Source organism: Tetrao urogallus (genome assembly GCF_951394365.1).
Source record: "Tetrao urogallus genome assembly, chromosome: 6".
NCBI lineage: Eukaryota > Metazoa > Chordata > Aves > Galliformes > Phasianidae > Tetrao > Tetrao urogallus.
In genome coordinates, this window is record NC_136819.1 from 14,600,446 (window position 1) to 14,622,586 (window position 22,141).

General features: G+C 41.7%; 1 protein-coding gene across 2 annotated transcripts in view; it reads right to left on the reverse strand.

The window, feature by feature from the left end:
• BRSK2 (BR serine/threonine kinase 2) overlaps positions 1-22,141 on the reverse strand; it is a gene marked incomplete at both ends in the record, with an annotated part of 294,707 nt that overhangs the window by 71,139 nt on the left and 201,427 nt on the right. For both annotated transcript variants that reach the window (XM_079537669.1, XM_079537668.1), the window contains 2 exons: positions 7,687-7,803; positions 17,095-17,235. In XM_079537669.1, coding sequence (XP_079393795.1) covers positions 7,687-7,803; positions 17,095-17,235 — 258 coding nt within the window. The remainder of the gene's footprint in view (positions 1-7,686; positions 7,804-17,094; positions 17,236-22,141) is intronic.

The window sequence follows — 22,141 nt, forward strand, 5'->3', positions numbered from 1 at the left end:
GAAGATGATGAGATGGGTAGATACCCAGTTAGGAATCTAAATGCACTTAAAGCATTTTACTCCCCTGATGTCTGTTGAGTGTGGAGTCTGCAGTGGAGGCTGCAAGGTGTCTTTCAAGACACTGGTGAAATTCTGCTAAAACCTAACAGAATAGGTGGAGAAAATGTTACAATAAATAATTTCAACAAGTTGAATTGATTCAATCATTCAACAGCTGCACTGCAACTGCCCAGAGAGCTCAGATTTCTGGCATAGCCACTCTGAATTCTTGCCAGCACACACTATCAGGATATCTGCAGCACTGTCTTGGCAAACAGCTCTAAACAGGTTCCTCTGGCCAGCCAGAAATCTGTAGAAAACTCATTTCCATGCTGCCAATCACAAAGGACCTTCAACTGCTTTAAAGAGAAAGCTAAAATTTAATAAAAAATCTATTTATCTTTCTATAGAGTCCTGAGTATTTCTTTGGCTCTTATCAATAATTATTCAATATTCAGTATATTCCTTCCTTCTTCCCCTAGGCCATTTCCTCATCCTTCGGCTACATCTCTGTGCAGCAAAAGCCACAGTTTGCCCTTGATAATAAATAAGTATACAGCTCAGCAAGATAAAGAAGCAGCTGCTGCCTCTGGGTACTGCTGCAAAAAAGTCCCAGTGTTGGCAGTGTTTATTTCAAGGCTAGTCTGCCTGGGGCAGGAAGGGCTCTCTGAACGCTCATTCACAGCTGTAACTCTTGGACACAGGAATCTTAACAGATCTTGTAGGCCCTTAGCAAAGCATTTACATGGGACTTCGACCAGAGAAAATAATCCAAAGTGAAATGGTGAAAACCAATACAAGTCCAGACAGGGGTTATGTAATCAGTAAGATGCATCAAAGATGAATCTCCATGAATCTCATCTGAAAAACTGGACAAGTAGGTTTTGATCTTGACACATTGATACAGTAAAGCTAGAGCACATTTGAGACAACCAGTGCTGTATCTCCAGTGCAGATGTGATGTGCCTCTGATTTGTGCAAGCAGTTCTGACCTCCTGTCTCAGTACATAGATAAGAGAGATCTGCACAGTACACAGATAAACCTACTGCCTGTGTATGGTTTATGCAACAACTGCTTTTCCAGAGAAGGTTGATGAGGGAGAAGGGGGAGAGCTGTACTGTACAATCCTGCTCTATAATGTGGCAAATCATGTATTGCACTTTCTGACAGGTCCCTTTAAAGACGAATCTCCATGCTTGTGTACTTTGGATCCATGCCTTAGGAAGATACTACCTGGGGAAGAAGAAATGTTTCTCTTTACACCTCACAGCTGGAGGCAGTATTTCTGTAGAGAGGGAGGAAGAAGTCTTGTTCTCTCTTTGCTTAAAGATATTTTTATATAGGAGATGCACTGAAACCCTCTTGTGTCGGCTGTTTTTGGTGTTGCTCGGATGCTTCCCCCAAGTTAACTGGTATCTCTTAGCTGGCTTTTGGAGACAGAAGCTACCCACTAGAGCAAAAGAATGCCTACGTGGAACACTGTGCTGGGCAGCAAAGGGCTGAGATGAAGGGGAACATGAGAGGAGAAGTGAAATAGAGAAAGGGAATTCCTCACAAGAAGGATGCATGTTAGAGCATCCTTTGGGGAAAGCGACAGCCACAGATCACATAGCAAAGTAATGCAGGGAGAGACTGAAGAAACAGTCTGAGGAGCAGCGGGTAGTGCAGGCTGTACTGAAGGCAGTAACTGCAGGTAGGGCTGTAATTAAAGTAGTAGCTGTAGTTAAGGTTGAGTGCTATTTTGCAATTAAAGCTTCAGTTCTATTTAGCGCTATATGAGAAAACCCAGCATCTAGCCCTCAGCCATCTTACAGCTGTTTACTCCTCAAGCACAAATAGACTTTCTGTGAATTTGCAAATCAGTTCATTAATTAATATACGAGTTCAAATGATTAAGACATAGATCCTTTAAGAGATCTTAATTTAAAAACTGAAACAGACCCCTATATTAAAAGAGTGTAAAGAATACAGAGTGCAGTACTCAAAAGCAAAGCCCAAACAGGCTATGCTGTGCTCTGTAGATAAGTGAGCATGAGGCAGTGGGTCTGCTGCTGTCCACAATGCCTCTGGTTTACTTTTGCAGAAATTGGAAAGCCAGTGGTCAAGTGAGGGAAGTGTGGTGCTACGAAGGACAACATTGTGATGAGGCAGCTGGTTGACATACTGAAGAATCAAGCTCTCTGTGCCTGCAACAGAGTCCTTCTGTGAATGCAAATGAAAAGGTGCTTTAAAAGGAGATGTTCACAGCTAATTGCAAGCTGCAGGTTCCCCTGTTTTTGATGTAGTTAATATTTGTAAGCTTAAAATACTTTGATGAAAATCCTACCTAGCATCCACAGCAAGGCTCGGATGTGGCGAGATGAAATTTCAAATGGATCCATAAAAAAGGATGAGAATAAATTAAACAGATGCTTATTCAAAAAACCTCACACCATAAAAATACCAAATGAGACAAAGTTTTGGTGGAAAAAAACCTGTATAAGCTCGTAATTAATGAACTTATCCCAGTGTACATGAATATTTTGGGACCAAGTTAATTTTATACTTATAATCTAAAAAGTAGCATATCTTAAATTTTCAGCACTTAATTTTGCAGACTTAAAGCTCTTTTAATGTACCTTGAAATGTATTACAGGTAAGGCTTATATTAGCACTTATTAATAAGGCTGTCTGATATTTCCCTTCATAATCCTCATTTCAAACTGCTTATGACTTACTACCAATTTAATAACTCAGAGATTTTCTTTTCTGTTTGTCTGCTTCAGACTGGTTTCATCTTTGTGCCCACTATTAAAATCTTACTTAAATTAAATATGCTTTTGCCATAAAAAGTGAAAATTTCTAGCATACTTAAATGTGAAAGGAAAATGTGATGATTTATTCAGATTTTCCGGAAAAATGTATGCAAACATAACCACTAGAATCAGGGAAGATTGTATTTACTAATGGAAATTCTCTAGAGAATCAGGATGAAAATTCAATCTGTGTTGGCAATGCTTCACAGATCTTCTTTTTTCCCTAAAACTGATAGAACAAGCTATTGTGACTGAGGTTGTCACAAAGTACCAAACTTTAAAATGCAGAACCTCTTCTGAGTGCACAAATAACAGGAGTTAGATCTGAGACTGAGAGCTGGGAAAACCAGGTAGGGGAAATCAGAGTTGGAATATAGTGAAAAAGAGAAAAGAATCTGGGACATGGGACCAAATGTGAAGCAGAAATGAGTGGGAGAAGTTGGCAAGACTGGAGTGCAGAGGAGAACAGGGAAAGAGACAGGAACAGAGTGCAATGGAAACTCCTGGAGGGATGGGATAAAGATTATGAATTCTGGCATTTTCTAATTTTAAGAGCCTAAATTTGCAACACTAACAATATCTGGACCTGGACATTTGCGTATGTTTTAGATAACATGCACACATTTGTATACAAAACCGTATAGAAGAGAAAGAATATGTGCAGCATCATGTCCTGACATTAAATTAGAAATGGTGCTTGGATACTGAGGTGTACAGCAACTGAGTTGCTCTATTCTGAATTATCTCATCGCAGATAGATCAAATACAAAGGTAAGCAAATTAGGACCTAGATGATATCTATCAGCATTTCTAACAAACACACACTGTATTGGGTGTTACAGATATCCTGAGCTCAAAAAGAGACAGCAATTAATTCTAATGAGTATCACAGAATCACAGAATTGATGAAAATGTTTTGTTTTTTTTGTTTTTGTTTTCTTTTTTCTGATGTATATGGGCTGGTGGGTCTGCAAAGTATACCCAGCATATGCTAGAGGAAGCTGAGAGCAGAGGTATGGACTGTGCTGGGCTTGGCAGTTGCTTTTTCCTTCATTTATGCCACCAACATGCACAATGGCTTTCTTCTCAATAAAATTAGAGGACATGAACAACATTGTTCTTCCCACATGCACAGATTTCTGGATTTCTCCAGGGGTTCCCGACAGAGAAGCTGATAGGGGAGAGCTGCTGCATATATAGTCAGTTAATTGTGGGCCTGTAGTGATTGCCTCTTTGGGAATAGTGTCTGGTGCTGGAGAAAGCCAACTTTACACGTTGGCTTGGTCTCAGCTTGTGGTTGCTTGCGATCAAGAGGTTTAGAGGCAGCACAGAAAGCAGCACTGCCGTATGGATTCTCCATCACCTGGTGGCCTGCAGCAATCTCCTTCCTGAGGGACACGATGTCGTTTCACAGTAAGTGAAATGGAGAGAACTGCAGAGATGGCAAAAATGTACTTTGTCAGCTTCCTATAAGGAGCAACGAGGAATTAGGAAGGATCATTACAGATTCCCAAGAATGGTAACTCAACAGTATTCCCTATCAATTCTTCTATTTGAGAGCTCTTTTCATTCAAGAAAAGAGAAAAAAAGTTCCTACTTTCTACTTTTCCAAGACTCCTATAGATATAATTTCAGATTATGTTCAGAGCAACTTGGGCTCTATAATGACTTGTTAAGATTGAGAACTGAAGCACAGAGGGGTAATGTGACTTGTCTAAGACTACCATGAATGCCCACAGCAGAGGCAGAAATCAAGCTCCGATCATTTATGTTCAGAGATTTTACCAACAGAAACTCATTTTTCTTGCCTAGAGACAAGTAGGAGGGATTGCTCAGTATCTAACATTCTGAAGCACTGCAAAGCAGTGTGCTGGGAAGAATCACTGTTGAAAGAGATGAGGGATTGTCTCTGCATGTCATCGCTTGGAAGGGTAAAGAGGAGGGAGAGCCAAAGAGAGCTGAACTAATAGAAGCAGCATCCTACCACATCCTCCACTTCCTTCGTTGTCTGCTGTTTGCTCACAGAACTCCCCTGCTCCTGGAGAGATGCAAAGATTTGTTGGGTTACTTTAGCATTTCAGGGACTCTCTCTCCACAGGCTGCCTTATCATACAGTTTCTGCAGTTAGCGGAATTATTCCCACAGCTCCTCTTTCCCTCAAAGGTCTAAAGATACCTGCTTAAATCTATGGCACACTGTTCTGCATATATGTATATATGCAGGATTTGTGCAATACAGGCTTTCAGTAATGGGGATATTAATTACAACCAAGGCCTGAATGCAGTCTGGCATTGACAAATGATGTCAAAGGAACAGCTCATCCTTACTTACCTCCCCTACACAAACACGACTGGGCTGAACTTTTATCATTTCCTCCAGGTAGCCATCAGCACTACAGAAAATCATGCTGATCTAAGGGGTAGCTCCCATCAGACACTGACTCTGAGGTGTGCAACAAAACACATGAACAGTTTTGTGAGGCCAGTCAAGGCTCTCTGGTCAAATTTTGGACTATACTTAGTAGTTCACTTGTGACAGCAGAGGCTGCACTCTAACAGCTCTGCTGTACTGACAAAGTTCGTTGTATCATGCTGCTAAACCCCATCTCATCCTCCCACTCTGACTGACAGAAATACCTAGAGACTCCTTGTGTGGCTGTCAATGGAAACATTACAGTTTCATCTCGTTATCAATGTTCACAGCACAGAGAAAGCCATTCTGAAAATTAACTTCTGGGTGCATGGAAGAACATCTCATTAAAGTTTCATATCTGAGCCGTGACTCGGTCTGTTTTGTTCCTTTTCATGCTGGCTGAAAGTACCAACTACAAGGGGGAGGTAAAATTGTTGCCTTGAAGAGCTCTGAGGTTGGTTAGTGGGCTCTGAGGTTGCTCCTAGGGAAAGAGTCACAACCGGATTGCCTCTCTTTGTGAACTTTGTGGCACGATGTTATATATTCCTTCGTACCTTCCTTCCTTCCTTCCCTCCTTTCTCTTTTTACTGCCCAAACCAGATAGATCACAAGACACCAGTACCAGCCATGCTGGGCTCCATGCCAGGAGAATTAATGAAGTGGTGTAATAGCTCACATGGCGGCCTAGTGATTGGCACCATACTTAAAATACATCTGCAAGGCAGGAGATCATAGCATTGCTGCTGTGTTCTGTTTATTACAGGCATGTCTCTTTCGTTCCATTGATTTCTTCATTAGCACATTTTAAGGCTGCAATAGTAGGGTTGGCTCCGCTTGAAACATGGACGCCTGAATTCCAGCACTGCTTATGCACAGGAAATCTCCCTTTGAGACTCTAGACCTGGATGACACAGACTGCTTCTAACATGAACAGGGAGCCTACCAAGAGGTTCCCAAGGAGTTTGAAAAATCCTTCAGGGTGATGTGAGATTGAATTGGTTTTTATACTTTTTGTTGTTCTGTTTTACACAGAATGGAGGGAGAAAATTTTCTGCAGAGAGCAGAGATCCTTTGTGATAACTGCAGTGAAGACTTTGTTTCTTAGTCTAGAGGGGAGGTTTGAAAGCAGCTGCAAGCAGCAGATGTGCAGACTCACGGCTCCTTGTTTCTCATCTGTGCTGGTAAGAGGTCAAATCTTGACACAGACAAGAAAGGAATGGGTGCATCTCAGTATAGTCATCAACCACCATTCATCAGCTTCAAACAATTTTGCAATTTATTATTAAAAACTTGGAATGCAAAGCTGTGCAGCTCAGGACTGAGAGGCAGTAGATGTGGTATAAAGGGAGCTGATATGGCTCCATGTCCACTCTGAATTGTCTTGCCTCAGGGCACAGAATGAAAAGACTGTAGTCCACTGAATGGACTGTAGCAGCCTGAGGACTGAGATGAGCTGCAGTTGAAGGATTTTCACTGCCAAAGGCCAGGAAGAGTAAGTGTGTATGGGAGGAGACACAGAACTACTGGTACTTTCTGCAACTCCAGCTGCTGAGCTTGCTGTTGCAACAAATTGATACACAGCTAGAAGCTGCCATAGTGGTGCCAGGCTGCAGCAGCTCGATGCAGCTGCTGCCCTTGCCACAGCTCACTGCAGCAGCACACTGCAGTCAACACAGCACAGTGTCATGGCTTTGGGGGACCATGGTGCCTGTGATATCCCTAGAGATGACAGTGATCAGAGGGTATTGCTCCTGAAATGCTCATCCTGCCCTAGTCAGGCACCAGGTCTTCACTCGGCTGTTGGGCTTATTGCTGGCTCCTTTGGAAATTCCTGGAAAGCTCCTGCTGGCAACTGAATTAACATGGAAATGTTTTTATTGTCCCTGTGATATTCCTCCAAGCAGTCTCCTTTGTATCTGTGTTCATGCCCTGCCTGTAATTGCAAAGGACCCTCTGCTGCCTCCCTATCAATTCCGGATGTGAGCCGAAATGAAGCAGAGTGAAGCATAAACAGAAAGAGCTGCAAGCAGGCAGCCTGAACAGAACACACAAATTCCATTTCAGACGCCATAGATTCCCTTGTTTTCTCACCTCCTAATATTTTAAGGCCTATTCATCAAACAGGTTTCACCACTGCTTTCATTTTCCAAATATCACACATCCAGTGAAAGCAAACACAAGCCAGCCTAGGCAGATGAGTCCAAACCTGAAAGCCTTGGTATTTCTATCCATATGTGACATCTACAAAGGCCTGCTTTTCATTGCAAAGCACTTTAAAAAAAAAACTTATTTTAGCTATTTTATGCACTGTATACATTTTTAAAATTTACTAACTTGCTAGGAAATAAGGATGCACAAGTCTGCTCAGACCCCCTGCTACTGACATTTTCTATGTCTGAAATCTGTCACTGACTACTTGCAATATGCTGAGACACTCACCCACAACTGGTTTCTAACAAGCTGTCCCCAACCTGCAGCGATGCCATTCCAAAGTCTGCTATCCGGATATTGTTCTTTTCATCCAGCAGTAGGTTTTCTGGTTTTAAGTCCCTGTGGCTGTAAAGAAAAGATCAAAATGCAAGTTAAATTATCCACAACAGCTTTCCCATTCTGAGGCCTGTATTTTTTTTTTAATTCAGCATAGCATCCAACCTATTACATTTTAATTGATGTCATTCTTTCTCACTTCCAGATTAGGAGACCACACACACACAGCACTCTAGCCCACCCCCAAATGATGGGGTGCCCACTCCTGATGTTTGAGCCTTCACTATCCATATAGAAAATGAATAATATCAACACAATCTGAGGGGGAGACTGAGGGAAATTGGCAGGAGGAAATTTTCGGTTTAGATTTAGGGCTGACATACTCCATCAAATGCCAGCTTCTTAAGGCAAGAGTGGATGCCATCAGTATATTTCTTTAACAGTAAATAGTATTAGTGAAGTCTTGGGGGAAAAAAAAACAAACAAACAGATGTATTTGGTGCAAACACTACAACAAAAAGCTCCTATTAAGGGTCTTTTACATAAGCATTTGAAAACACTTTGGGCACCTAGCTCCAATGGAGAAAGCCTTGAACCCAGCACTGCTTTTAACTGAGAGCATTAGCAACAGGAAAGAAGGATTCCATTCCCTTCTTTCCAGCAAAGCTCAGTTCTTCTATTATTTGGCAATGTGGGAATGAGCAGGCAGTCAAGACCTTCAGGACAGTAACTCCTATTTTAAATCAAAGAAAATGTATACTGACTAATTTACTCGTTTTCATTACTTGCAGACAGCAATACTATGCACATCCATCTGTTTCTCAGTACTCAAGTACTTCTGTACAACTGTTAGATCTACTTGATTTTATACCCCAAACCAAAAACCCTGTACTAAAATTGAGATGTCTTTTTTGCCTTTTTATTTGCAGCCCTTGAAGAGCCACAGAGATGAGAGAAGGATTCTATGCAGGCTGAAGAAGCTCTCTTCACTTGTCTTTACTTATAAGAAAGCAAAGTGTGTATCTTTGATGTCCTGCTGATAAAAGCTGCAACCCTGAGAAAAAATCTTCAAGGCAGAACAGTCAGTTCAGGTGCCCTGTTAGAACACAAACCTGCTGGAAATGGCCAATTGACAACATGCATGAATGTCAGGCAAATAGCAGCCATTTGCTACAGTGGTTCAAGAAAAAGTTACCTGCCCAAAAAACTGAAGACCCAGCATTAACATAATCTAATCCAGCAACAGCCATAACAGAGCTCAGCCTTAGCTTCATGCCATCTTCATTCTTACAACGCCCCTCTAGCGCTGCTCATGGATGCAATTGTAATTATACCCCTATCCACCTGTAAAGGAGGTTGGTCTCTGCCCCCTCAGAGAAACATATAGAGCTTGACAACATCTTGGAAATGATCTCTGATCTTTACAGAAGTCTGGAATGATCAATTAGACACAACTTGTAAATAATGCAGCTAACTCAATACATAAGAAGAATATGCTGTAATAGGATTCTTAGGGAGTGTAATAGATATTTCTAGAGGAGACCTCCAGCAGAATAGCACACATTCAAAACAGATACTGGCCATTTACCTTATCACTGAGCCTTATGATTGTCATTAAGGACATTTAAAATGGCCACTAAGGATCCTGCTTTTGACATGAGCTAGGAAATCCAACGATTAAGGTACAACATGATCTGAACACAGCATTTCTCCAAACTGGATGTATGTTCATTACAAAACATCTCACATTCATTCAGGAGAACAGCACAGCAAAGGAAGATGTTCAAACATTACCCTTCTATGCCTCAGAGCCAGCAGTCTCAGCAGACTCGCCTCAAGCTCTGGCCGGAGCATAAGGCATGTGAGTTCTGAGCCAGCCTCACTCCCACATTACTCAGAGGCAGTGAAAGCAAAGGGATGACACCTTTGATAAAGAATATATTATTCACCAAGGGAAACAAGTCTCTTCACCATTTCATCCTGTCTTCTCATCAGCTGGTATCCACAACACAGGCACTTTCAGACTTGAGTTTAAGGGAGAACCAACTAGAAAAACAAAGTTCCTGTAAAGTGGCAAAAATAAAATTCTTGGGTTTTTTTTTTGTTTGTTTTGTTTTGGTTTTTTTTGGTAAAGCCACAGTAAGACAGGGGATGGAGGGTGCCATCATCCACATGTAAGACGTCCAGTGAGCTTCACCTTGTGCTGTACAATGCTTTTACCCGAATGATCAACCAACCTGAGCTGATGGTAGTCTTTAGGTAGAGGTCCTGACTCACCTCACAGAGAGCATTTTGAAAGCCTTACGTTGCCCTCCTTCGGTATATGTGGGACTAAGGATAGTGGGGTAGTATATATGAAATTTGAGGTGGCAGTAGACCTTTGTGTTTTTTTGTGCATTTTTTTGCTCTAAACACCAAAATAAATCAAGAATAATTTTGTTCTCTTCACTACAGCCCAATCAGCAAACAGAATGTGGACTCTGTCAAGAATTGATACATTTATTGTTGACTGGGCCCCAAACAACAAGAATGCCACTGGGCAGTTATGTCACTCTCTGACCCTTCCCATATCTCTTTTAACACAGACCCTAGCACCAGGTATGGATGGTGAGCTCAGGAACGTCATGGCAGCATGAATATTTCTTTTTTTGCATTGCAGCAGCACTTCTCTCAGTAATCAGGGTGCCCATGGGATCAGGCAATGCTTGCAAGCTCAACCACAAGAGAATTTTATGCCCCAGCTTCTAGCTGGAACACATCCCTGCTTTCTATCTTTGGAGCACTTAGAATCTTAGAATCTGGGGACCATCCTGGGGATAGCAGTGAGGCCAAGAGCCAGCACCGGAGCGGCAGAAGCAGCATCACTGCCACTGCGAACAAACTTTCCTCCCTGCATTTGCATTTCCCATCTTTATACTGCCAGTTTCCAAGTGCCAGAAGGAAGGGAGAGGAACATATGGGAATAGGGAAGGTTTGTTATAATTTACCTAGGAGCCTATCTGCCTGGATGGCCTTATGCATTCATGTTTGGAAAGAATTCTCTTGTGCCAAAATGAAACTAAACAAAACAAAAATCCCACTGTATGTGGTAATTACTTGGCATTAATGCAACATTGCAGAGTAAAAGCATTTTAACTTGGTCCCGCTCCAGCTGGTCTCTCTGGTTCTCTATGTCTTATATGACCGCATCAACTCCTCTCTCTGCAGGTGAAATAGAGGACTTTTGGTTGTTCTAACGACTCTAAAGCTATAGGGGCTTAGCACACGGCTGGTAAATCAGAATAGAAGAGAGCAACTTATTTTGTGACAACATGGCCAACATTCCTCTTGAGCCCTATGTATGCTGAAAAAGAATCTGAAAGGGAAATGCAGCCCTGCAGAAGTCACTGAAATCCTGAGCCAGGGTGGTCACAGACTGCCCAGAGCTCCTCACCCCAGACAATGGAGTAAGAAGTCAGCTCCACAAGCTTGCATGCATGCAGCAGGCATTTGAAGGGACATTGTGGGAATGAAAGGGAGCCATTAAATAAACTATGACACTGTCAGGCTCTCTGCAACATCTCTCTTTTACAGAGTATAACACAGGCTTTACAATTCCATCACAGCACAAGATGAGGATGGGGAGAAAAAAAGAGATGGAGGTCTGAAAAAAGGGTCCCACGGAAATAGACACAATCCTCCGAGATGGTGCCGAGAAAATGAAAGGCCTGCACATTCATTAATGTGTTCCAGCTTCACACACACACACTGGCCAAGTTTCTATCTGGTCACTCCCAGTGATGCTATCCAGCCAGCTCCTTCAGCTCCCTCCATTGCCTCTCTTAGCCTGTTCTCCTGCTCTGGGAACGTCCCTAGAGTTGTACTGCAGACAATTGCATGGTTAAAAATGGAACTAAAACAGCCAGCCTCTCCCTGTCACCCAGGGTTGACAGAAGATTTTGGGTGTAGAGACAGATTTAAGATCTTGGATTCAAGGAAACTATGTCACTTGGCACAAGATGATGAACCAACCCATTATTTTAAAGTGATTTTTGTGCTGAAATATTCCTATCAGTTTCTATGACAACTCATTGCAGGTCATAGATTTCTAATCCAAGAAACCTCTTAATTGGTGTAGTTGCAGGTCATTTGTACTAATCAAATTGTTGGCTACTTTGCAAATGCTTTTCTTACTGACCCCAAAATCCCAGAAGGGCCCGACCACAGAATCATTGTTCTGCAGTATGCCTCTTAAAAGTGCTTAGCAGAAGCCTGATGTGATGCAAATAATTTATCAGTGTTACTAGTATGAGAAGCAAGATTTTTAATTTTCATAATCAGAAAAAGCCCTTTGTCTTATTTTCTCTTGCTTCTGCAAATAAGATCCAAATGCATAACTGGCATCTACCTACAGAGGATCTTTGTTTAAGAGTCATGGTTGCTACACTCAAATTTAGTAATATTTCACAGAATCCTGCAGAACAAGCAAATACAGCCAGGAAAAAGGACATGATCTCTAAACATATCAGCAATCCTGAAGAAGTGCTTGAATGCCTGAAACCTTGTCTGGTTTTAGTATGATTATTTCTAGTGATGCATTAATATATACTGCCCCTCCCTAAAAACCTTGCCTCAAAACATATGTTCCTGTATTCCAGAGACAGCACAGACTGTCAAGTCTGATCACCATGAATGCACTTGCAAAGAATGCTACCTGGTTATGCTTATACTGAGACTATGCCATTTTTGAGTTTCCAGTGGCTTATGTAAAGAAATAAACTTAGGAAAATACATATCCTCTGACTTTAGCAGAGCTGGTAACTGTTTTTGACATTGCAGCTGCTGTGCTTAATGTTATTTCTCCAGGTTTTTGTGCAAGGAAAATGTTTAAATTCCTCACTGTTTAAACTGAGTCTCAGTCCTAGATATGCAGCTCCTGGATTCAGGCAAAGATTGGCAAATCTCAGCTCTCATCAAGAGAAGAAGGTACATTTCTAATTTGAAGGTCTAAAAGAAAACTTCAAAATCTAAAGACTCAAAGACCCCCAGAAGAAATACCAGAAATCAACATTATGAAATTCCATGGTTTCAAGCCCACTTTCACATTTGGAGGCTTTGGGTCATATTTTCAAAGTGCCCAGCTGTGGACACACATCTCTGCATCCTCCTTATAAAAGAAGGAAGTCAAAGCAGGAGTCACTAGGAACGTGGTACTACCTAACAGGACAGGTTACTCATGGCACCTGGCATTCTTTGGCTTTCTCTGGTTCTTGAAGGCACCCCAGATTTCTTCGTAAAAGCGTGCTTCCTCTACTGGCAGTGCTCTGCAGCTCCTGCCTGCAGTAATATATGAGAGATTTTAGCACCACTGCTGTGAAATCTCAAAGCTCTGTTTTATAAGGAGCCATTTCCCCCCTTGCACCGATGGCAAGAACACAAGGCGAAGCCAAACAAAGCTCTTTATTCATTGCCTTAACCCTCTAAGTCACACACCCCCATGCCTATGCACACACACAGACACACTTCAGCAAGATCCTTGTGCGTACTCAAGCAGGCACAGCCCCAGGCAATAAAAGGAGAAAGGGACCTCATAATTGTCATTTATCAATATTCATAAAGAAACTGCCTTAACCCCTCCTGTGCATGCTATGAAAAAAAAAAAAACACACAAAAAAACATAACACAAAATGAAACCCAACCAAAATAAAAATAAAATGAAATAATCATCTCGCTGCTCATTACCGCAGGGAATTTCCTCTCAATGTCACCACTGCCCTGTGCAGTAATTGGCATTATCTGTTATCTCTGAAGCCGTAATAAGGTTTGCCACGGGGCATTTTCTGTAATCGTATTTTTATTTGTCAGCTTGTGAGATACAGACACCAAATATGAGCTTGACCAAAGCACAAACCCAACACACAAAATAAGGACGTGGCCAATCCCAGCTTTTGGTGGTGATGTCACCCCCAGCCAATGCGGCACCCGCCAGCTCACTCTGCCCGGCTCCCACCTCCTCCCGTGCTGCAGCATTCCCTTGCTGCAAATAAGAGCCTCTTCCTGAGGAAAGCAAGGATTTGCGACCTACCCCAGTATTTGCTCCTACATTGTTTTACAGTAATTATAGGTGGTGCTGAATTAGCTGAGAGCTCTCCCACACTATGGATGCAAGATACGCAAAAGGATTACTGATTCGCAGCATCCAGCGCAGACGTCTTAAAGGTACTGACGTAAGAGAGAAGGCACCCATTCTTTGGTAGCTTAGGAAAAAATCGTTAGTTACATCCAAACCTCTGTCCTAGCTAACAAGGTCTTATGTCCAAGGGACTCCAGGTTACTCTGCCATTTCTTGCATCACTTCTGAGCACATCTGTGTGCTGCAGCACAACACAGAGCCCTCAGAACTAGCACAGAACTGGAAGCAGGAGCAATGCTGCTGCATCACTGAGCTCACCATTCTGCTTGCTAGCTCAGGCAAAGCACCAGAGTAACACAGATACGCTGTTCGCAGGATCACATACAACACCTCTGCACAGCACTGCTTTTCAAAAAAGGGTCCCTAGCACAGCAAGGGAAGCCCTTACAGAACTGAGAAGTACATTATCTGAGAGCTTCTTCCCCACAGGTAAGCACACCACCAAACTCTGTGACTGAGCCTCAGGATGAGATACCTCAAATCTTTGCTCTTAGTTTCCACTAAATAAAATACGAGGACTGCACTGAAAGCAATGCCTCTATGTTATTATGTCGGCCCACGACATCAAGGGTGGATGTTGGTGGTATGGCAGTAGAGGTTGAACCTTCCACCCAAATTTCATTACGTGTTGTTGCCGTGCAACAGATGGCAGCAAAGGGGCGGTGTGACAGAATGGCATCTGATGTGGAAGTGCAGATGAGGAGAAGATGAATCACTGCATTCCACTATGCAGAAAAAAATGGCACCCAGTGACGTTCATTGACACTTAAATATTTATGGAGACCAACCAGTGGATGTGAGGACAGTGAAAGCCGGACTGCATGGGCAACATTTTCCTAGCAATGGTGCCATTAATAACAGCTGTGAAACAGTGGGTCACTTCTGCTGGTGCAGATTTTTATGAGCTAGTATCTGGCTCTTGCTTATTACTGACAAAAATACATAGCTAATGATGGTGATTTTGGTGAAAAATAGCATTTTGTAGCTGAAAGTCTGCTCTATCAAGTAGTGTTATTGTGCTATTTGTAACTGTTGTAGGTTCCATGGAAATAAATAAGAGGCATTACTTTCAGAGCAACCTATGTAATAATGGAAAGTTCCTACTTTTATAAAAACAACATGAAGCCATGAAAGCATGTCCAAGCTCCAAGCCTATTTTGCTTCCTTGTCTGAGCTGCTCGTTTGAAGATACCTTCTCAGACACAGGTGATTTCTCCATAGCATAGCAGCAGAAGCATTTTATTGATGGCAGCACTGGGGAATCCCTTCTGATTTTTTGATCCATGAATCTCGATGCATCAACACATTTTGAACAGTGAAAGCTGAATGTGGCTACATACTGCTGTAAAAGCAAGCCACAGACGCTTCTCTGTGTTTTGGGAGGTATTGGAAGAAGATCGGACAATGATATGGGTCTAGGGACACCAGGCTATCAATCCATTCTGCCAGTGAGTTAGAGGCACACACATTTAGTCATTAACCAAAGCAGAAGCCTTCATTTTTCAACGTGGTCATAACTGGATAACCTGGCTGATGAGATGATTTGTCATTTCACTGCCCACGACAGGACAAGGTCAGGCTTCATTGCTTAGGAAAGCACATTAACTTTTATATTCACACAGATGCACACAAATGTATTTATGCATGCTCTGATTCTCAAAAAGGGTTTATGATAACTGCCCAGAATCTCACACAGAGTCTAGTATAACACCAGCCACACAAGTCTCAGAGTGACCGGGAGGGAAGGAGAGCTTATGATTTACTAGCTAGCTTATTCAGCAGTAGATGTTAGTAGAGTGGGAGTTGGCAAGGAGACAGGGGATTTACTTCTAAACAAGACTACTGCCTACAATCCAATATGTTTAACAGAGGAAAATGGATTCCTCAAGAGAGACGTGCACTCTGCCTTGGAAATTCCACATATCCTTAAACCTGCAGAAATGCTTGTCTGTCATGTTGACAGCCTCACCACGAGCCTCGCTGAGTTTATTACTCAGACATGTCACAAGGCATCCAACAAAAGCCCAAAGGACTGATGTGAATGTTTTCATAGAAACTTCTGTCCCAGTTGTGAATCATATTTCTCTGGAATATTCATTCGAAAGAATACATAATTTCTTTTCAGTTGTACTTAAACATTATTTGAGGCTTCTTGGATCAGATTCCTAAGCGTGAAGCCACGCAGTGAACAGAGCCATCTATGTATTCAACCCAGCAGTGTTTACACTGCCCAGCACACATAGATGCCATTTATGCTGCAGATATTTGGTATGTGAGTTCTCAGCACAAAACTGGGGTTACAGAAGTCGCTGTATTGTTATTGAGAATCCACAGGGTGATTATGCAAACCCAGCTACTGCAATATCTAACAGCAGCCCGCAGCCTCCTGCAGAGGGGAGATCTGTGGCTTCAAAGAAGTAACCGCACAGACACAACGTAAATGTCTCCCCCAGCCAATCTTACTGCAAGGAGCTGCATTCCTGAGAAATAAGCAGGTCAGCAGCTGTACAGAAACCGTGTGCTCAGACTCATCATAACAACTGATTTCAGTAAAATTTACATTAGCTAAACTTGCTGAAGATTAAGTGGAAATTGGTCCAATTTAAAACATCACCCAAACGAGCAGGTTAAACCACGCTTTATGGTAAAATCATCTGATGGAGTTTGTAAATATAAATTCCAGACACATCAAGCAAATTCTTCCCTACTGGAAAGGAAATTAAAGGCAACAATGACTCAAATGCCCAGAAGGGACTTGGGCAAAGTTGCCAAAAGCCAGCAGGTTTCCAAAAACTGAAGGAAGCCATAAAATGACTTGGCTGCATTGGTATCTGTCCCAAGTTTCTTTAGGGACTCATTCTGAAATAGTGTTTGTAATTCTGAGTTATTAGAAAGTGCCCCAAAGAATGATGGAAATTAAAAAGCTTTTCCATGGTGGTTTTGGTTTTCCTGATTAAACCATACCCTATGAATGAATTCTCTTCCAAAGATAATGTTCTCCATGAAAAGTCTGTTTGTGACTGGTATGCATTCTCACTGACAGCCAAGAATTTAAAAATATGCCAGCACTTTACACAATGCCTTTCCAGCTTTACAACATTGGTTATTTAACAGTGTCAGGAAGTAAGATGCTTGTAGTATGTGCGTTTATGTAACAGGTAATTCCTGTTGGAAATGACTGTGCTCACCATATTGAATGACTATGGCAGAAGTCTAAAGCAGAGATGATTTGTCGGAAGAACTTCCTGGCTTCTTTTGGTGTCAATCTTCCCTTTTTTACAAGATAGTCGAAGAGCTCCCCACCTGACACGTGTTCTAGCACCAAGTACCTAGAAAAAAAAACACCAACAAAGTCAGCATTTGTAAGTACATTATCATACCAGCCTCTCACACACAGCTATGTACAAACATTTTTACATTTGGTCAAGCAGAACACTTCTGGAAACAAATGAAGAGAATCAGAATTTTAAAAGAAAAAATAATTAAATTTTTTAATAGGGTTCTTCTGCAAATTTCATACAAGCCAATGACTTGAAACAAGTCAGTATTTCACTGACTTATTGCATTCAGTGTTCAACAGTCCAGTGAGTGAGAATCTAAAAGCCAGAAATGCCTCCAAAGGACAAGAAGGGGAAGAAGAGAAGAATTGGGTATAAGCTTTCACGGCAGCTCTTAGAGCTACTGTGGAAGGCTCATGTCTTTTAACCAAGCTGACAGTTCCTTTATAAAATAGCTTTGGCAAAACTGTCCTCATGTACTGCTCTGCCTTAGACACTCAGGACCCAGACAGATGTCAACAAACTAAAGGGAGTTCAGAAAAAGGTGAATAGTTTAAATTATGAGAAAAGATCAAAAGAACTACATGTGTGCAGCCTAAACAAAGGCTTCAGCTCTTGCTGCTCAACAGCAGTGATTTGCTGGAGCAGCTGTTCCCCCAGCTCACATGTGAAGAATATGACACTGAGCGAATAAATGCGGCACAGTGGGAACCTAAGAGTGAGGGAGGAGAGCCCAGCCCTCATACAGCACTCCTGGCAATCAAAGAGAGAAAAGTGAAATCTTCTGGAAGGAAAGGACCTGCCATGGATGGACCATCTTGTTGCTGTAAGTGGATGTGATGAAAGATAGCAAAATAGAAGAAAACTAAGCACAAATCTCTGTAAATGCTGCCTAACAGAGCCTAATAATTTCCTTAAGGAAGTAGCACAACACCATCAACTGAACCTTCACTTTACAGTCAGCCTGCTTTTCTACCAGTATTAATCCAACTTTTCAAATTTGAGAGGACAGTGAAAAACATTAATCCTGGGTACTTCCTTTTCTGTACTTTGAGGAATGTAATCTCAGGGAAAATCTCTGAAACGGAAAGAGGAGAAAAGTTTTATAAAATTGGGAGCTTGATAATTCCTGTTTTCAAAGTTCGCCAACGGATGGAATAGTTGATGGAGTGTATGGAAAATAAAGTAGTAAAAATAGTAAAGTGGTTTAATAATAACAGCATTAGCCTTCAAGTTGCAGAAGTGGGACCTGAGCTCTTGTTTCATCTGCAGCTACTGTGCATCAGCCACGTGTTGTATCCTAGCCAGCAAAAACAGAAAGTGCCTCCCTTCCAGAAATGCAGCAGAGAATGCAGCAAGGGACAGACATTAACATTGTCTTGATAGCTATCTAAGTAGGATGAGAGCATAAAAAGGCAGACAACAAGATGAATTTCTAAACTTTAGGGAATTGTATCTATAGTTTCTGCATTTTTAACCAAATAAAAAACAAGTTACGAAAATATGGCAATATTGACAATTTTTCATTTAAGCGAGCAACAAGAAGAATCTTGACTCAAAAAACACCTTTGAAACAGCTAGGTTACCTACACTCCTGGAGGAGATGGGTACTCACCAGACAGATAACAGGGAGATAACCATTTATCTGCCTTACTCTTTTCCAGCAAGCCACTGAAACAGTCCGAAGAAAGCTGATGTGCAGAAGCCGTGGGCACTGTGGCATTTACATTTTCCAGTTCCAGCCCTGACTTCCCAAATCCTGGCTAACAGACACTCCAACAATGTTTGCTACATAACTCATTCTCCCTCTCACACTAGAGACAGATTTGGCTAAATATCCCGTGCAGCAGACCCAAATGTGCCAGGGAATCAGTCCTAAAATTCTCCTTCACATCTCCTTCTCTAACTGTGCCCAGCAGAAGCTGGATACAGCAGTGCATCTTGCCCCCAAAATTCAAACTGATAGCTTTTTTTTTTTTCCTGCAAGGGATTTCATGAGGATGGTTGTGGTTACAGGCATACAGAAAAGCCTCTACACTTGTTTCAAATGCACAGTTTTGGAAAATTACAGACCCAGCATTTCTGTCACCCACAGCAGGAACTGCAAAGCAATTTATTTTCATCAGCATCATCTTATTAAAAACACTCAACAAAAATGCACTGACATGTTGTACGGAAAATAAAACAAATTGAAAGACAGGGAGCATTTACAAGGTTATTCATTTCTGCTTGCCACCCAGAAGCACCAGATATAATAATGGAAGTGAACAGGGGAGAGCGTCTGAAAAAGATTTGTGCCTCTGACAAGTCAAGGGACATAGAGAAGCACAGCAACGATGTATTCTGATCTGACAAAGCCCTAACGTGACAGGAGTGAGAAGGACGACAAACACATTCCCCAGTGGTCAAGTGCAAGAAATAAATGCTGCAGGGATGGTTCCACAAGCACCATGTGGTTATGCTGCATGTAGCACTTCTGAGCTCAAATTTGCAGCTGGTCACCCGTCAACCCTATTCCCTACACTATGATGGGTTTTTTTTTAGGATAGCCCCTAACTAGGAGATTTTCGATTAAACAAGGGCATCATTCTGCACCTGCCTCCATCTCTGTGCAAGCCAATGTGGCACTGGCACATTACATGGCACAGGAGCAGTACACGTGATTTCCAAATAGGCCAAAGAAAGGAGTTTAAGCACTTTCAAGTGTTGTGCCAGTTCTACCACCACAGAGATACACAATCCCCACTAAATGCTATGTATATAGATCTGTATCTGTATCTTTACATGCGTAACATACTCACCATAAAAGAACATACACATTCTGAAAGGCTTTCAAGAAGTGTTTTTCAAACATAAAAAGCTAATGAAAGAAAGAACATTATGCCTATGTAAGACTGATGGCACTGGTCGTCCTACTGTAAAAATGTAAAAAGAAAACCTTGCTCCGTGGCAGCCATTGCAAAGAAGGCTCAATGAAAGTTAAGGCTGGTGGCACACACCCCTCCTGCTGGATAATACTGAGAGGAGCATAGCAGGACAAAAGACACAAGGTAAGATCACACAGCTCTCACCTCTTGGATGCACTGGCCACACATCAGCTTTGCTAATCCTTGCATTACACATGGGACAAGCTTGAGATTAGTAATCTCCTAAGGAAAGCGACTTGCCCAGGGTTACAAAGCCACCGAATATCAGAGCTGGGCTCAGTCCCTGTGGGCTCTTGCCCCTCCTGCATCATACTGTCCCCACCAAGTTCTCTGCTTGCTAGGACATTGGAAAAGCAAGAAACCAAAGGCCTTCTGCTACTTGATATGAAGCCAAGTGCACATGGTGTTAAAAAATAAATTACTGATTAAGGATTTTCTTTGTAAGATAGATTCATTAAGAGCTTGTAAAAGTTTTCTCAGGTCACAGCTTGCTTTCATAAAGACAAGGTCCGAGTCTTGTATGATATTCCTCCACTCTCCTAGTACAAGTCAAGACATTAAAAAAATCTATGATGAAGATTCAAAGCTTCAAGGAGACAAGACTTCAGACTTTCAAGACAAAGGAGCTCAGTGCTTACTGCAAGAATTATTTCATCTGTTGGAGAGGGGCAGAAAGATTGGGTGCAGCAACATTGACTATTCCCTTTGTCATTTTTTCCATCCATCTCCCAGCATCGCCACCTTCCCAGTAAAATCTAGCACGTTCCCAAGCCCAAATGATCTAGTACATATCATATGAGAAACATACATGTAGCTTAGAAAAGGAATAACCTTGACTCCTTCCTTGCTTCTTGTTTTACTGCAATGAGCCTACACTCCTTTGTTTCTCTGTTTCACTTTATTTACTCTTTTACCCAAACAATAAACAAATAATAACAGAAACTAAACAGTATAGGAAAGGAGGGATGATTTCTGTATGTGAAAGAGATGGAGTAAGCCAAGATGAACATGCAGAAAGCGGCCTTAAATCACCCTCGTTCCCCTCGGATTGTGACTATATTAGGAACCAGCAGACTCCCCATGGTTGGCTACAGCTTGTTCAGTAGCTTGGGGTGGAAGCTTAACAAAAAAGCACTACACCTCTCCTCCTCATTACCCCAAATTGCCTGTATGCTGCAGATGACGAGATATGACAGCACACAGCCCATCAGTGACACATCATTCATGCACCTGACACACGGTCTTTCAAGTCATTTTAGTCTTTTCCAAATCCAGTGTGTCAGTAGGACTCCTATAAACACAGCAGATGGTCCATTTTTCCCTGGGAACTGTCAGTAAATACTTGATGATCAACAACAAATTTAAAAGTAATTCAACACAACAAACACTATCCATCATATTTTTGTTATATCCAACTATGCTACCAACCTGTCAGGGCTGTGAGGATTTGTGATGCCATTACCAGTAGTTAAAAGATCAAAAACTGTGGCTTTTGTTCTAAAACACACAAAAAAAGTTGCAACATTTTGGCTTTCAGCTAAAAAAATCAGTACAATTTTCTCCTTTTTTTGCCTTAATAAACTAAGATGTTGATTTTTATCTCTAATGTCTTCTGTTGTCCTAGTACCAGCTCAGACACAACAAGGCTAAAACAGATTTCTGCCTCATCACTCTGTCCCACTTCTTCCTTTATCCCTAGAGGAAACACTGCTTATTTGATTATGATTCAGGCTTACAGTGTGGGTGCTAATTTTGACTCAGGCCTTCTTCAAGTTCCTGCAACTTGGTTATATTAATATCTCATAGAAGTTTTCTTTATTAGAGATCTAAGATAATGATTTTCCTATTGCAGATTCAAACAAGAATTGATGAGAAAGTAATACCTTCTATTTTATGATGTCGGCCCACAACATCAGAGGCAAATGTTGGTGGTATGATGTTACAAGTTAAACCTTCCTGCCAATATTTTGTTACTTTTTGTTGCCATGCAACAGATGGCAGCAGAAGGGCAGTCAGACAAAAGAACATCA